Source organism: Manis pentadactyla, chromosome 1 (assembly GCF_030020395.1).
Source record: "Manis pentadactyla isolate mManPen7 chromosome 1, mManPen7.hap1, whole genome shotgun sequence".
NCBI classification, from domain to species: Eukaryota; Metazoa; Chordata; class Mammalia; order Pholidota; family Manidae; genus Manis; species Manis pentadactyla.
In genome coordinates this window covers 72,245,869-72,263,778 of record NC_080019.1, presented here as the reverse complement: position 1 = coordinate 72,263,778, position 17,910 = coordinate 72,245,869, and the positions used below count along the sequence as shown (strand labels likewise).

At 36.7% G+C, this 17,910-nt stretch overlaps 1 protein-coding gene across 1 annotated transcript in view; it reads left to right on the top strand.

Moving 5' to 3' along the window:
• The first annotated feature begins 2,659 nt into the window (after positions 1-2,659).
• Positions 2,660-17,910, top strand: part of ACAD11 (acyl-CoA dehydrogenase family member 11) — a 70,168-nt gene continuing 54,917 nt past the window's right edge. Inside the window, 4 exon segments of the mRNA XM_057488370.1 lie at positions 2,660-2,748; positions 3,255-3,372; positions 10,961-11,038; positions 11,722-11,851. Of these exon segments, the coding sequence (XP_057344353.1) occupies positions 2,660-2,748; positions 3,255-3,372; positions 10,961-11,038; positions 11,722-11,851 (415 nt within the window).

Genomic DNA, 17,910 nt, shown 5'->3' with positions numbered 1-17,910 from the left:
AACTTACTTTAAAAATTACTATTACCATAAGAGTGTAATATTTGTTATGTATTAAGATTCACCACCAGAGCAAACTCTTAATTATACATGGCATAGCATAGATTCTTAAATTTTAAGTAATTATTAGAATTTCTTCTTTGCAACAGCTACTCCTCGTTGAAAAGTTTCAACTGCTTTTTCCTGTGCTCATTAGTAGAGATAGTAAGGCTTTGTAAAGTGAAATGCAAGAGAACTGATGATCAGTAATGGAGCCAGAGGACTTGGCTCTACACAATCAAGGTTAATTAGCTATTTAATAAATGAGATGTGCCACTATGGATAAAGACTTCAGACTTCGGCCTCAGATTTGCTTTTGATGGAAATTATGGTTTAGAATGCATTCTATTTCATTTATTTCCTTATTTTGTTTTGGATTGGATATGTTAACACTTTTTATTTTTAATAACAGTCTCGAGTTAGAGCCGTACTGGATTGGCAGCTTCAGCCATCAGTCATCCTTTGTCAGATGTAGCTCATCTCTCCCTGTCCCGCTTTTGGCCAAGGAGTGTTCCAGTGACACATCAAAGTTCTTATTTTGGAAAAAACGTGGGTATGGAAACACAATGTGCCTAAATTACTGTTATTATGTCTAATAATTAGGTCTTTATTTGTCTTCATAATTAAAAATTAGGATTTTATTGCAATTTTAGGTACATAGATTTTGTTTCTTGAAATGTTTCTGAATCATCTTATTCTTTATTAATTTTTCTGAATGTAGCACTCCACTTTTAGTAATTTATGCTAAAGTTTAGTAACTTATGCTAGGATTGCTACTGCCAATGAGTTGTGTTTTTTTGGTGTCATTAGTGTACAATTACATGAGGAACATTAAGTTTACTAGACTTCCCCCATCACCAAGTCCCCCCTACATACCCCATTACAGTCACTGTCCATCAGTGCAGTAAGATGCTATAGAATCACTACTTGTATTCTCTGTGTTGTACAGCCCTCCCCATGATCCCCTCCATATTATACATGCTAATCATAATGCCCCCTTTCTTCCCCCCGCCCTCCATTATCCCCCCCTTTCCACCCATCCTCCCCAGTCCCTTCCCCTTTGGTAACTGTTAGTCCACTCCTGGGTTCTGTGAGTCTGCTGCTGTTTTGCTCCTTCAGTTTTTTTCTCTGTTCTTATACTCCATATATGAGCGAAATCATTTGGTACTTCTCTTTCTCTGCCTTACTTATTTCACTGAGCTTAATATCCTCTAGCTCCATCCATGTTGCTGCAAATGGTAGGATTTGTTTTCTTCTTATGGCTGAATAATATTCCATTGTGTATATGTACCACTTCTTCTTTATCCATTTATCTACTGATGGACACGTAGGTTGCTTCCATTTCTTGGCTATTGTAAGTAGTGCTGTGATAAACATAGGGGTGCATATGTCTTTTTCAAACTGGACTGCTGCATTCTTAGGGTAAATTCCTAGGAGTGAAATTCGTGGGTCAAATGGTATTTCTATTTTGAGTTTTTTGAGCAACCTCTATACTGCTTTCCACAATGGTTGAACTAATTTACATTCCCACCAGCAGTGTAGGAGGGTTCCCCTTTCTCCACAACCTCGCCAACATTTGTTGTTGTTTGTCTTTTGGATGGTGGCGATCTTTACTGGTGTGAGGTGATATCTCATTGTGATTTTAATTTGCATTTCTCTAATGACTAGCGATGTGGAGCATCTTTTCATGTGTCTGTTGGCCATCTGGATTTCCTCTTTAGAGAACTGTCTATTCAGCTCCTCTGCCCATTTTTTAATTGGATTATTTGCTTTTTGTTTGTTGAGGTGTGTGAGCTCTTTATATATTTTGGATGTCAACCCTTTATCGGGTCTGTCATTTATGAATATATTCTCCCATACTGTAGGATGCCTTTTTGTTCTATTGATGGTGTCTTTTTCTGTACAAAAGCTTTTCAGCTTGATATAGTCCCACTTGTTCATTTTTTGCTTTTGTTTCCCTTGCCCCGGGGAGATATGTTCATGAAGAAGTTGCTCATGTTTATGTCCAAGAGATTTTTGCCTATGTTTTCTTCTAAGAGTTTTATGGTTTCATGACTTATATTCAGGTATTTGATCCATTTCAAATTTTCTTTTGTTTATGGGGTTAGACAATGATCCAGTTTCATTCTCTTACATGTAGCTGTTCAGTTTTGCCAACACCAGCTGTTGAAGAGGCTGTCATTTCCCCATTGTATGTCCATGGCACCTTTATCGTATATTAATTGACCATATACGTTTGGGTTAATGTCTGGACTCTCTATTTTGTTCCACTGGTCTGTGGGTCTGTTCTTGTGCCAGTGCTACTGCCAATGAGTTTTTTAAATAAATCTTTTAAATGCCTGAAAATAAATGACTCCAAATATAGAGAAAATGCCCATATTCAAGATTTAAAGTATCTTAAATATTTTAGAACTTGAGTGTATGAATGTTGAAGGATAAGATGAAACAAAGTTTCCCTGTAATATTTAAGTTACAAATATATAACTATTTAAAATTATATATTATAACAGATGATTTAGAATATTGAATTTAGAAAATTAGAAATTTAGAAATATTGCTGTCTTCCACAATCACATTTCATGAAATATTTTATTCAGACATTTCATAAGTATCTTTGAAATCCATGCCTGCATTACTGGGGCACTTTCTGAGTCATTCAGTGCACTTTGCTGACCACACTCCCACTAAGGGCTGTGATGACTGGCACTTACTGTATGTATGGATGATGCTGCCCATGGAAATTCTGCCCAAGCCACAAGAAGCCACGGCATAATGTTAGGACTAAAGTTCACCTTACAGATGGGCATTTGTGATTTCCACAACATAACAATTTGCTTGCTCTTCATAATGATCTTTAAAGTTCTTCCTTATAATTACATCCAGCAGTTGTGTTTATGAGGCATACACTAAGAGTAATTATTAAATTTGTGTTCAATTTCTTTGCTTCCTTTTTTCAAGATTCTGATAGGTGACTTCAGTAAAGACTCAAAGTCACCATTGATTGAGGTCCTACCAGCCTTTGAGGATTAAAGTTTAATGTTCAAAAAAATAGTGATGCTGCATCCACACCATGTGAAAGACTTCAAAATTCCAAATATGGCAACTCCTTCTCAGGGGTATTTCTGTGGAGCTGTGGAGAACTTCACATGTTACTCAGAAATGTGTACTACAATTTTGGACAGCTTTGTCACTTTTTTCTTTTAATAATGAACTTTCAGTACTACGCTACCACAGACCGATTCCACAGGGAAGTTGTTTGTACAGACTAGGACAGGCCAGGAAGTTCTTAGCAGGGTGAAGCACTTCATGAAGCAACACATCCTCCCAGCTGAAAAGGTAAGTGTCCTATAAACAAACAGAGTGTATTTGTGCTCAAGGACTGTTGATATGAATTCTGTTATCTCTGCTCCCAAGAGTACCATGGTATCATATCTTTGTGGTCAACCCTTACCTGATTCCCCTCCTTACCTTAGCACTGAGCTGCTACAGAACATGATCCTGAAAGATTCCAAGCTTCTAAAATATGCCAAAGGAATGCCACAAATAAATCTGTGAAATTACCATTAAGTCAAAGGAAATGGACTATAAAGTTGAGATCCTAAGTATATTAGGGTGAAACACTACTTTGGGAACTTTTTCCTAAAGTTAGTAACTTTGTGCTTTTTTTTATGGACTCCTTTGAGAATTAAGAGAACTCTAGACCAAACAAGAGAGACATACCCAGAAAAGTTTGTGTATCATGTCAAGCTGTTCACAGATACCACTATGTTTCTCCCCACAAACTACTCTTTTCAGATGTTAAGTTTCAGTAAGTTCACTACCCGGCACTTACTGTATGGATGGATGGATGATACTGTCATGATACAGGTAGAGAAGTAGCATGGTACCTTCATACATTCAGTTAACAGGTAAGTGTTGTGGACCTAATAATGGGTTAGGCACCTGGATAGTCCTTAAAAGTAAAAGAAAGAATAAGATAAGGCTTATGCTCTCTTGGAGCTTATACTTTAGCAAAAAAGAAAGACATTAAATAAGAGATGAAAAATGCTGTGGAGGAAAGATAAAAACTATTACAAAAACATGTAAGGCAGGTGGGGTATGTGTGTGGATAGAACATGGGTGTGGAAACTGTAAGTCTTTGATTCTAGTCCATTCCTGCCACACATTAGGCGGCCTTGGGCAAATAACTCTCTCTCAGAGCCTCAGTTTCTTTGTCTATAATGTGAATAGTTATGAATAGATGTACATAAATTCCTGGTTTTGAGAAGTCTGGAGCTAGCTTGGGAAATCAAACAGGAAACTGAAAGAGATAAAAATTCAAGAGAAATGTTCAGAGTTGACATGTGTTCATAGGGTGGTTAGCGTTGTTGCTTGAATTATTTGAATAATTACCATATTTTTAGTAAAGATCTGGCAAGAAATGAACTTAGATCACAGAATGGGGTATGGTTTTTTTTAAAGAAGATCTACTTAAATATGAGGAAATTCTTTCTAAAATAGGTAGCTCTTACCTGTGCTCAGTGATTAAGATCCTACTGTGGAGACTTTATGCTCTAGTTAGTATATATGCAACTTAGACTTTTAAAATTCTGAACTTTAGGGTATTAAAAAGAAAGTGCAACACTTCTGGTTCAAGATGGCAGACTGAATTCAACATTTCCCTCTCCTCCCTCAAATAAAATCCCATCAAATCAACAGTACATTTTTTTAAGTGGAATAAATTGGGAAAAGCACAAAAACAGGAGGACCCATCAGAGGAACAAAGGTTTTGAAAAGAGAAGGTAAAGTGGACTTGGAAAGCAAGATGGATCATACCAAACAATAAGCCTTAACAGAGAAAGCCACATCTGAAAAGCACTTTGAAATAAGAGAAGGCTAGAGCACAGGTGCTGACATTCTTTTTCCTCTTTTTTTTCACAATGGACCCTCCCCCCACGCACCTCCACCAATGATTGGCTGGTGTGGAGTATGGAGAGCAAGAGTGAGAAGGGGTAGAGAAATCAAGATGTTTGAAGAACTAATTTGTAGGCGGGTTGCCTGGGCTGGCCTCTAACTCCCTGGGTGAGCAGTGGTGCTTGCCCCAGAAGAGCACTCTAAAACAGCAAACCATCTGCTTCAGAGAGCCAGGGCTTCAACATGAGGGCCAGTGCTCTTGAGTCCCTGTCTTGCCAATGGGTTTTAGCCCTGGGCAAGTTCGCTATGGATTCAGTGTGACCAAAGAAAATGACAGCAAAACGTTCTTGGGGTGAAAGGGTTATAACCAACTTTATTTCCAGGTGGCAGGTCAGTCACTAGAATCCCATTCACTCAGATCGAGTCTGCAGGCAGCAAGCCAGTCTCTGCCTCCGGGCCCCTCTGTCCACACAGCTGTCCCACACAGCCATCCTACACAGCCATCCTCTGGGCCTCTCTGCACAGTCATTCTGCACAGCCGTCCTCTGGGCCTCTGTCCTCAGGGCTGCCACCACTCCAGCCTCTGCTCTGCTCTCCTGCAGCCTTGCAGCCCTGCCACCATGTCACGCCCAGAGCACTGGGCGGAGTTCTTTTTATAGGGTCAACAGTCATGTATTGCCCTCAGGTGTGCAGTGAGCTAGTCAACCAGGGTCCAGTGGCCCATTTTATCCACAGTCCTCCTTTTTTTTCTTTACCTGGTGGGGGATTGGTATAGACCCCAGCTTGCCCTCTGCCTGCCTGATTCCTACCTGCTGAGCATAAAACAAAGCCTATCTGTTGACATGGTAGTGCTGGTAACCAGCCCGTTATTCAAAGAAGGGGACAAAATTTGTAGAGAATCCAAGTAACCTTGCTCCTTCATTTGCAGATGCGAATGGGCAATCAAGGGAAACCTGCAGCACAGAAGAGACGTATCCCTGGTTGGGTTGTGATACATCTGCTGAACTTAATATCATGCAGCTATTAAAACAGTTACAAACAATTCGCAATAAAAGAAAATGCTTTTCTTTTCTTTTCCAAATAATAATAAGCAAAAATACAGTCTATAGCTTTGGAGCTTTAAAGGGAAGCTTATAAGGGAGACTTTAAGCTTTTGAAGCTTTCATTTTAAGCAATCATTTTGCCTTTCCAGATGTTCAAACCTGGACTATATGCACATCTAAAAATGTGGGCTTTGTCTTCCTTTAAAACTTTTTACCCACATCAGTACAAATGCTTTCTCCTATGGGATGATTCTGAGCAATACCAATCCCTGTGTGTGAACATAGACATTTGCAGTTGTATTTGAAGAAGAGTAATTAGCTTTTCAAAATAGAAGGGGGAAAAGCCTATAAAACTATCCAATGTTATAGTAACTAAGTTAGAAAAACTACAAGTCATGTCTAGAAAACAAGATCATATCATATAATACACCAACATTTTAATAGTGTGTATCTTTAGTAAGAGTTTTGATGACTTCTTAATACTTTTATATATTTTTCCAATTCTCTATAATGAGAAAAAAATAAGTTTCCATTTAAACTATTCTAGTGCCTCTTGGAACTCCTCAGATAATCATAAAGGGAGAACATAAATAGCATGTAAAACAGGAACTAGCAACATGGCATATTATTGAGAACAAGCTTTTAACATAATGATAACATCAGTCATATTTTCCTTTCCTGCAATTATGTACTCAAGAACTATTGCTGCTTTCTTCCTGACAGATGTAAATTCAAAGTGGAAAACATACCACATTGCAAAGTTATTTGAAGGCTCAGATTTAAGATTCTGAACCACATTCTCCAAAGCAGTATCTTGATCAGGAAGTTAGATGTTAAGAATTGATCAAGTAGCAAGTATATTTTCTGCTTCATTCACCAGTAAACTCTTTTTCATACATTAAGAACTAAAGAAAGCTTCTTTGTAATGAGGTGTTTTATTTTAATTCTGGCTCCTATCATACCACAAAGAGATTTTGTAAATCTCTAAATGGATAGATTTTAGAACAGGAAATACTAAAGCATGTAAGATTTTAAATAATTATATAAAAATGGACATAATTTAATTTCCCAGATTGGTATCATAGGTAGTCAGAGATGAGGAATTTGTAATGTATTGCATAATATATTTATTATCAAACACAAGAGCATTGACTATTTCCATGGCAATATGAGGAATGGAAATAATAAACAACCCTTAACAGGAAATCTTCTAATTCAACTGATTTTCTGACCGAAACAACACGTGCTATTTATCCTCGTGCCTTTGAAAGAGTCAAACTTCTTGAAGTTTTCCCCATAGACAGCAGTATGCTAGACTAGCCATACTTCAATAAAAGGAACATTTTGGTGTATTATTTTTATGACTAAATTGCTGGAACAATTGTAATACGGGGTTTTGACAATGCTCATGAACTTTAATTCAATAATTCTGCCACCCTAAGTGTAGAAAAAAAAAAATAGATGCCAAAGATGCTATTGTTGAAAAATATTGGGGAATGCCATGATGGTCTGCTTTTTCAGTCATCTTGATTCTTTTAGTGACACAAATCAGAGGTGTGACTTATTCTATGTTTTACATGGCTAGTTTCTAATTTAAATTTAACCATGTATTTATCACTTTATTTATTTACTATTTCTTCTAGGATAAAGTTCCTTTAATGAGAATCTACTAGTAAACTTTGATCTTTCTTTCTTTTTTCCTTTTCTCATCCATTTTTTGCCCAGAAGAGAGAAGTAATGATTCATATTCTCTCTCTCCCTCTTTCCCTCTCCCCCTTTCACCCTCTCCCCTTCTCTCCTCCTTTCCCTCTGTTTCCCTCACTTCCATTCTCCTTGTCTCCCTCTGTGCCTCTCCATCTCTCTCCCTGCTTCTTTGTCTTGATTTTGCCCCAATTCTTGAAAGGTAGTTTTATTGGGTATAGTATTCTATGTTGACAGTTATTTTCTCTCTGCAGTTGAAGATATTATCCCACTGATTTCTGGCTTCATTTGTTACTCTGGGAAGTTAGCTCTTGGTTTTAATTGTTAATTATGATAATCTGTCTTTCCCCTCCCCCTCTTCCTCCTTTCAAGAGCTTTTCTTTGTCTTTTATGTTCAGTGGTTTATGCTCTGGCTTCATTGCACTTTTGCAATTTGAGGGTCAGTGTCTTTTATCAGTTCTGAAAACTTCTTAGATGTCATTTTTTCCTATCTTCCCTCTCTCCCTCATTCTCTTCATCTAGCACTCAAATTAGACGTGTATGAGAACTTCTCTCTGTATCCATCATGTCCTTTAACAAATTGTATTTTCCTTCTCTTGAATTTCTGAGCTTCATTCAAGAAAGGAGTAATTTCTTCAGTCCAGCTTTCCAGTTTTTTCCAGCTGTATCTAATCTAATTGTCAACCATCAGTAGAGCAGTGGTAATGTTAGGCAGAAAAATAAATACAAGTGAGTGGAGGGAGAATAAGGTCAGTAAAGCCCACTAAATGGGACTCAAAGAGTCAATCAGATAAAACCAGAAAGTCAGAAAGGCCTCACAGAGGTAATGCCCTTTGCTATATGAGTTCATTCCACATGCCTCGAATCTGGGCTGACCTTGAGACTTGCCCTCGCTAATGCAGGTGAGATAGGGCAGAGACATGACACAAGCATTGTGATTAAATTTCCTAAAAATGATGAGATGTGAATGCCATAGTGGGAATAAGAAAGACTTATTGTGAGGCTAAGAGCAGAGTGTTGGGAAGTTAGTTTCCTAACATACTCTTTGATAATCAGCCAATGAGTTATCCTAAAACAAGCAAGCAGTCTTAACTGATATGTTCCCATTATTTGGGAGTGGCCACTCTCTTGGAGAAAAACAAAAAGTTTATCCTACAGAATTACCTAGAGGACTGACTACGGATAATGACATGTTGTCTCTCACCGGATGAGACCGCTTGACAGGCCTACTCCCCCTGACCCTTTACCTTTACCCCATTCTTGAAAATCCTTAAAAGACACAATCCCAGCTTTTAGGTGTGCCTCTTTTTTAAAGTAACCCACACTCTCCTTCCTTCGAGTGTGCACCTCTTCCTTTAAATAAACCTCTCACTGCTCAACTCATCAGTGTTTTGTCTCTCTGCAAACTTCCAGTGGTGTCTTTGTTACTTTGCTATTTCATTCCATTCTCTAAGATTAAGCACAACCCTTTGCTCTGTCTCTGTCCTACTTCAGATTAGTAGGGAAGGGCTGCTAAGAGTTCTGATTTCTGCTTGCAAGTTCCGGTCTCCTGGGTAACCCAGACTGAGCTGCAGCTCTCCATCGTGCTCTTTAGTAGCCTGCCTGAAAATCTTTCTTGGCTTTGGGAAGTTCTCAGAACATAATCTTACTCCATCCAGTGCTCTGCAGCTCCCCACAATCCTGGGGTGGTAGGGACTTAGTTCCCATGCTGTGCAGATGCAAGTGGACACTAGACGTCAAGTGACACTGGCTTTAAGAGTTCACAAGAGAAGTGCCCTATGCCAATAAAGAGTTCAATGAACTTGCCTTTCTCTCTGCTCTTCCTTGCTCTCTGCTGCCTGCAAGACAGGTGTCATTCCCTGCTACTCTCCCTTTAATTAATTCCTTCCTCACCTTGTACACTGACTTCCTTTCCTCTCTGAACCAAATTCCTCTCCAACAGTTCTCAAAATTTAGAGTGTGTCAGAATTGTCTAGGAAGGTAGTAAAGAACAGAGAAGCCCCAAGCTCCCTGAAGTAGGATAGCCCCTAGGCCCTTGTGTTTTTAACCCATTTTCTCAAGAGATTCTGGTACCCACCAAAGTTTGAGAACCACTGCCATTGAATTTTTAATTACTATTGTTCATCTTTTCCAAGTGGCATTCAGATCTTTCTCAGATTTTTCTGGGTTATTTTGATAATCCTTTTTCATACTTTTAATTCCTTTATTCTTAAAATCTGTTGGACACAAATATTGTGTAGTCTCTATCTGATCATTATTCTATCTTTATACTTTGGGGAGTGTGATTCTGTTAACTATTGTTTTTGCTGATTCTTGCTAGTGGTGGCTTGTTTTCTTGAATGTCAGTAATTTTTCATTCTGACCTTAAGTTTTTTTAAGTGGAATTTTATCTGCTGGAATTATTTAAGGCCTTTGTGTAAAGCTGTTTTCTCCAGAGAGGATTTGTTTTTGCTTCTGCCAGATGCTTACAGACATGGTCACCAGGAACTCTGTACACTTAATTTTTGGTTTGAGATTTTAGGGCCCCATTGGTCTGTGAATTCAGATCCTAAACTTGGGTGGAGACAGGCTTTAAGTCAGAAACGTTCCTTTGTTCTGTTCCATCCTATTCATGGTCTAAATGGTCTACCTCTGAGGAGCAGGTTTATGTTTTGTTTTCTATTTATTTTCCACTTAGCTTTTGCCATCAGGCATCCTGGCTTTGGTGAAGGGAAGAGTTGATCTCCAATCCTCCTTCTTGCCATTTGGAGCATTTGACCTTGTCTCCTGATCCATGCCTATGTGGCCTATTAAAGGCCGGGACCCAGACCAACATGGATCTGCCTGCAACCCCCAGACAGACGGCTCCAGCGCTCTCTCTCACACCTGAAGGGTCAGGCTTTTTTATTCCTGGCCTCTGAGGAATTTCCTCATTTTCCTTCCAGGATAGCTATGCATTACTAAATGTGTTTTTAAAGATATTTTAAATATTTTAATGGAATGTTTAGTTATACCAACCTGGGAGGGGTTTCTAAGACCACCTGGTGGCCGTATCACTAAAGGTGTGACACACAAATCCGGGTATAAGATTTCGGAAGTCTAACACCGAGACAGCATAATTTTGTGAGCTGCAAACCTCTAGAATGTTTTATGCTTCTGTGTCTGGGTTTAGAAAGAAATACTACTGATTTAATAGCAGCTGAAAAAGCTTCTTCAACTCAATATGTTTAACTGGGATATTAGCAGTTATGGCATTATTTAGTTTGAATTAACTTCAGTAATGAACCTTTATCTTTTATTACTTTAAGGGGGTAATTGAGTTCTATGTTCAAAATGAAAATTCAGTGGACAAGTGGAAAAAATCTTTAGTGATTGATAAACTCAAAGTAAGAAAAAGAAGAAAACCCTTAACATTGGATAATTTATATGCAGGTGTTTTTTGAGACCTTTGTTGCTGTTGTCATATATATAAAGGATAATTATATCTATAGTGACTTTTTTTCAAAGTTACAAATAGAATCTGTAATATACAAATTAGGTCACATGGTGTTTTGTATATGATATATGATGAGAACAGACTCTTACATCTGTTCAAAGAAAAAAATATGATCAACACTACTTACTACCATCTGTCCCTAAATTAAGACTGAAGTCAAGGCAGGACATTTGTCCCACATGACCTTAATCTGAATTTCATATTTTTAAATCATGATATCAACACATGTAAGAAATTGAAATGCACAAAGTAGTGTATTTGGCATAATTATACTCAAATGTGGGAGATTTTGTAATAGATATGATTCAGTAAGAAGTACTTGAGAAGGCAAATCTAGTTTTTCTGCCAAATCTAAGGAAGCTTGGAGGAAAAGCCATTTTTTAAGTAAAGAAACTATTGATTTATAATGAATTAATAACTACTTAGTTTTGCACACTGCAGGATATAATGAAATAAATAACTTCAGAAGTGTTTTTAAATTTCAAAATGCATAAATAACAGTGTCTTTTAAAAACAAACTATTTTAGTTCATGGTAAATTATGATCACTCTGGCGTGTTCATCACCTTGACAGGAAATGGCCAAAGCAGAAGGCTTGTTTTTGCCAGTGGTGAGCTGTCTCAACCAGGTGGACTATGCCTTCATTGCTGAAGAAACAGGAAAATGCTGTTTCGCTCCAGATGTCTTTAACTGCCAAGCACCAGGTTAACTACATTATTTAAAAAACAAAATGTTTTTGGATATTTTGAGCAGTGTTTAAAATTTCACTATTTTATGAGAAGGAAGTTTTTCTACATAGCCATTGACTTCTACAAATTTGTCTATAATTTTACTTTTTAGTGACTTTAAGTATTAAAAAATGAATCTAACATACTCATTGGATTATGTTGTTAAACATCATTATATTAGGAATATTCGTACAAGTCATGACCAAATGGATTGGCAATATAAGGACTGCAGGTTCCTGCCTGGGTGTTGGATAGTTCTTTCTTTTTTAATTTTGTTATTAAATATAGTTGATACACAATCTTATATTGATTTCAGATACATAATGCAGTGATTCAAAAGTTACCCACATTATTAAATTCTCACCCCAACTAGTGCAGATACTATCTGTCAAAATAGAAAGATGTTTCAGAAACATTGACTATATTCTCATTGGTGTATTACCATCCCCATGACCAATGTAGAGTATGATTGAGATTTTTATGCCCTCTCTATCCCCCTCACCCTCCTCATCCATCCCCCCCAAACCCTTCCATCACCAGTCACTTCTCAGTGTCCCTGAGTCTACTGATGTTTTGTTCATTTTGTTTTTAGATTCCACAAATAAGTGAAACCATATAGTATTTGTCTTTCCCCACCTGACTTCAAGTAGCATAATACCTTCTAGGACCATCCATGCTGTCAGAAATGACAGGCTTTCTTTCTTTTTCATGGCTGAGTAATATTCCATTGTGTATATGTACCACCTCTTCTTTATCCACTCATGTATCAATGGACACTTCAGTTACTTCCATGTCTTGGCTATATTGTAAATAACATGGCAATAAACATAGGGTTGCATATTTCCTTTTGAAACAGATTTTGTCTTTTTCAGGTAAATTCCTAGAAGTAGTTACTAGGTTGTATGGTATTTGTATTTTTTGAGGAACCTTCATACTGTTTACCATAGTGGATGCACCAATTTACATTTCTAGCAACAATGTAGGAGGGTTCACTTATTTCCATGTCCTCACTGACACTTATTATTTCTTGTCTTTTAGATGGTGACCATTCTAACTGGTGTGAGGTGATATCTCATTGAGGTTTTGATTTGCATTTCTCTGATGATTAGCAATATGGGGCATCTCTTCATGTGCCTGTTGGCCATCTGTATGTCTTCTTTGAAAAATCTCTGTTCTGGTACTCTGCCCATTTTTTAATCAGGTTATTATTTTTGTGTGTATGTGTTGAGGTGCATGAGTTCTTGGTATATTTTGGATGTAAACCCCTTGTTTGATAAATCATTTATGAATATATTCTCCCATATTGTAGGTTGTTTTCTTCTGCTGCTGGAGTCCTTTGCTGTACAGAAGACTTTTAGTGTGATATAGTCCCATTTGTTCATTTGTAATTTTGTCTCCCTTGCCTGGGGAGGTGTGTCCCCTCAAAATTGCTCATGCTTATGTTCAAGAGATTTTTGTTATGAGTTATTTTTGTTGTAAGAGATTATGTTAAGAGTTTTATGATTTAATGTACATGTAGGTCTTTGATCCATTTCAAGCTTACATTTGTGTACAGAGTTAGACAATAACCCAGCTTCATTCTCTTCCATGTAGCTGTCCAATTTTCCCAACATCATTTATTGAAGAGACTGTCTTTTCCCCATTGTAAATTCATATCATATGTTAATAGACCATATATATGTGGGTTTATTGTCGACTTTCTATTCTGTTCCATTGATGTATGGGTCTGATCTTATACCAGTACCATACTGTTTTGATTACTGTAGCTTTGTAGTAGAACTTGAAGTCAGCATAATACCCTCAACTTTGTTCTTCTTTCTCAAGATTGCTTTGAATATTTGGAGTCTTTTGTGGTTCCACATGAATTCCATAAGTTTCTTTGCTCTAGTTCATTGAAAAATGCAGTTGGTATTTTGATGTGGATTGTTTTGAGAAGGATGGCCATTTTGATGATATTAATTCTTCCTGTCCATGAGATGGGATAGATTTCCATTTATGAGCATTTATGAGCATGGGATAGATTACCTTATTTTTGTCTTCTTTAATTTCTTTCCTCAGTGTCTTACAGGTTTCAGAGGACATGTCTTTCACCTCCTTGGTTATGTTTATTCCTAGGTATTTTATTTTTTGATGCAATTATAAATGTAATTGTTTTCTTGATTTCTCTTTTGGCTAGTTTGTTCTTAGTATATAGGAAATGCAAAAGATTTCTGTGTATTGATATTGTATCCTGTATCTTTGCTGAATCCATTTATTAGTTCTAATAGTTTTTTGGTGGAGTCTTTAAAGTTTTCAATATACAGTATCATGTCATCTGCAAATAGTGATGGTTTTATGTCTTCCTTACCAGTTTGGATAACTTTTATCTCTTTATCTTGTCTGATTGCCACAGCTAGGACTTCCAGGGCCATGTTGAATAAAAATGGTGAGAGTAGGTATCCTTGTCTTGTTCCTGATCTCAAAGGAAAAGCTTTTAGCTTTCTACCATTGAGTATGATGTCAGCTGTGGGTTTATCATATCTGGTCTTTTTTATGTTGAGGTATGTTCCCTTTATACCCATTTTGTTGAGTTTTTATCATGAATGGATGTTGAATTTTGTCAAATGCTTTTTCAGCATCTATTGAAATCATCATATGGTTTTCACCCTTCCTTTTGTTTATGTGGTATATCACTTTCATTGATTTGTGTGTATTATACCATCCTTGCATACCTGGAATAAATCTCACTTTGTGTTGGTATGATCCTTTTGATGTGTTTTTAATTCAGTTTGCTAATATTTTGTTGAGGATTTTTGTGTCTATGTTTATCAGTTATATTGGTCTACAATTTTCTTTTTTTTTTCATGTCTTTGTCTGCTTTTAGTATTAGAGTGAGGCTGGCCTTGTAGAATGAGTTTGGAAGTATTCCCACCTCTTTTACTTTTTTGAATGCTTTAAGAAAGATGAGTATTAGCTCTTCTTTAAATGTTTGGTAGAATTCAGCTGTGAAGCCATCTCGTCCTTGACTTCTGCTTGTTGGGAGTTTTTGATTACCAGTTCAGTTTTGTTACTAGTAATTGTTCTGTTCAGATTATCTGTTACTTTCTGGGTCAGTCTAGGAATTTGTCCATTTCTTTTAGGTTGTCCAATTTATTGGCATATTATTTTTTCTTAGAATTCTCTAGTAACTCTTTGTATTACTGTAGTGTATGTTATGTCTTTTCCTTTCTTGTTCCTGATTTTGTTTATTTGTGTCCTCTCCCTTTTGTGTGTATGTGTATTAAGTCTGGATAGGGGTTTGTCTATTTTGTTTATTTTCTCAAAGAACCAGCTCTTGATTTCATTGATTTTGTCTATTGTTTTATTTTTCTCTATTTTATTTATTTCTGCTCTGATCTTTAGTATATCCCTCCTTCTACTAACTTTGGGTTTCATTTGTTCTTCTCTTTCTAGTTTCTTTAGTTTTGCATGTTTAGACTATTTATTTCAGATTGTTCTTGATTCTTGAGGTAGGCCTTTTTTCCTATGTACTTCCCTCAGTCACTTTTGTGACATCCACATGTTCTGAACTGTTGTATTTTTGTTTTCATTTGTCTCCAGTTATTGCTTAATTTCTTCATTGGTTTGTTGATTGACCCACTGATTATTTAGAAGCATGTTATTTAGCCTCCATGTGATTGTGGGAGTTTTTTGTTTTCTTTGTGTAATTTATTTCTAGTTTCATACACTTGTGATCCATAAAGTTTCTTGATGCAATTTCAGTATTTTTGAATATAGTAAGGCCCTTTTATATACTAATATGTGATCTATTCTGGAGAACATTCCATGTGCACTTGAGAAAAATGTGTATCCTGCTGCTTTTGGGTGGAATGTTCTGTAGATATATGTTAAGTCCATCTGATCTAATATATTGTTCAGGACCTCTGTTTCCTTATTTGTTTTCTGTCTGGTTGATCTGTCTATTGATGTGAGTGGTGTGCTGAAGTCTCCCAAAATGAATGTGGTGCAGTCTATTTCCCCCTTTGATCTGTTAGTGTTTGTTTTACACATTTTGGTGCTTCTATGTTGTGTGCATAGCTATTTACAATTGTTATATCCTCTTGTTGGACTGACCTCTTCATCATTATTTAATGTCATTCTTTGTCTCTTACTACTTTCATTGTTTTGAAATCTATTTTGTTTGATATAAATCCTGCTACTTCTGCCTTTTTCTCCCTGTTATTTGTATGAGATCTTTTTCCATCCCTTCACTTTTAGTCTGTGTGTGTCTTTGTGTCTGAATAAGTCTCCTGTAAGCAGCATGAAGGTGGGTCTTATTTCATTATCCATTCTGTCACCCTATGTCTTTTTTTTTTTGTTTTGGTGTCATTAATCTACAATTACATGAGCAACATTATGTTTACTAGACTCCCCCCATCACCATGTTCCCCCTACAAACCCCATTACAGTTACTGTCCATCAGCATAGTGAGATGCTGTAGAATCACTACTTGTCTTCTCTGTGTTGTACAGCCGTCTCTGTGCCTCACCCCACATTATACATGCTGATCGTAATGCCCCCTTTCTCCCCATCCCACCTTATCCCTCCCTTCCCACTCATCCTCCCCAGTCCCTTCCCTTTGGTAACTGTTAGTCCATTCTTGGGTTCTGTGATTCTGCTGCTGTTTTGTTCCTTTAGTTTTCTCTTTCTTCTTATGCTCCACATATGAGTGAAATCATAGTCTTTCTCTGCCTGGCTTATTTCACTGCGCATAATACCCTCTAGCTCCATCCATGTTGTTGCAAATAGTAGGATTTGTTTTGTTCTTATGGCTGAATAATATTCCTATGTCTTTTGATTGGTGCATTCACTTCATTTCACTTTAAGGTAGTTATTGATATAATAAGTTTCCTTTTATAAGGATCATATGGTTTTCACCCTTACTTTTGTTTGTGGTATGTCATATTCATTGATTTGTGTGTATTATATTATTATATACATTTTATTCATTGTTTTCTGGTGTTTTGGTAGTTTCTTTCTGTTCCTTTCTTCCTCATTTACACTCTTCTCTTGTTATTTGATGCTTTCCTTTAATGTTGTGTTTAGATTTCTTTTTTAAAAATTTTTTGTGTATCTATTACAGACTTTTTGTGTATTTATTACAGGTTACCATAAGGTTCATAGACAGTTGCCTAAATATAGAACAGTCTATATTAAGTTGATGGTCACTATTTCTAACACAATCTAAAAGTACCTCTTTTTTATTTTTCTTCCTCCTCCACACTTTATGTATTAGATATCATGATCTACATTTTTTTGTGTATCCTTTGGCTGAATTTGTGTATACTTGATTTTACTACTTTTGGGTTTTTTTTAACTTCATATTTGCTTAGTAAGTAATTGGTCTACTACCTTTACTGTGGGTTTATTTTCACTGATAAAAAATATTTAGGCCTAAGAACATTACCATTTGCAGAAGTCCCTTTAACATATCCTGTGAGGTCAGTTTAGTGATGGTGAATTCTTTTAACTCTCATTTATCTGGGAATCTTTTACTCTCTCCTTCAGTTCTGAATGATAACATTGCTGGGTAGAGGATTCTTGGTTGTAATTTCTTCCATTTCAGTGTATTAAATATTTCATGCCACTCCATTCTGACCTATAAAGTTTCTGCTGAGAAGTCTGCTGATAGCATGATGGGGTTTCCCTTATAAATAATCATTTTTCTCTCTCTGGTTGCTTTCAATACTCTCTCCTTATCCTTAATCTTTACCATTTTAATTATTATATGTCTTGGTGTTGTCTTCCTGGGGTTCTTTTTGTTAGGGGTTCTCTGTGCTTCCAGGACCCAAGTGTCTATTTCTTTCCCCACACTGGGGATATTTCCAGCAGTTATTTCTTCCGAGAGACTTTCTTCTCCTTTGTCTCTCTTTCTCTCTTTCTGGTACCCCTACTATGCGAATATTGTTTCAGTTGGAGTTGACACACAGCTCTCTTAGCATCCTCTCATTTTTAGAAATTCTTTTTTCTCTCTGTTCCTCATCTTTGTTGTTTTCTTCTCCAATTTTTATCTCATT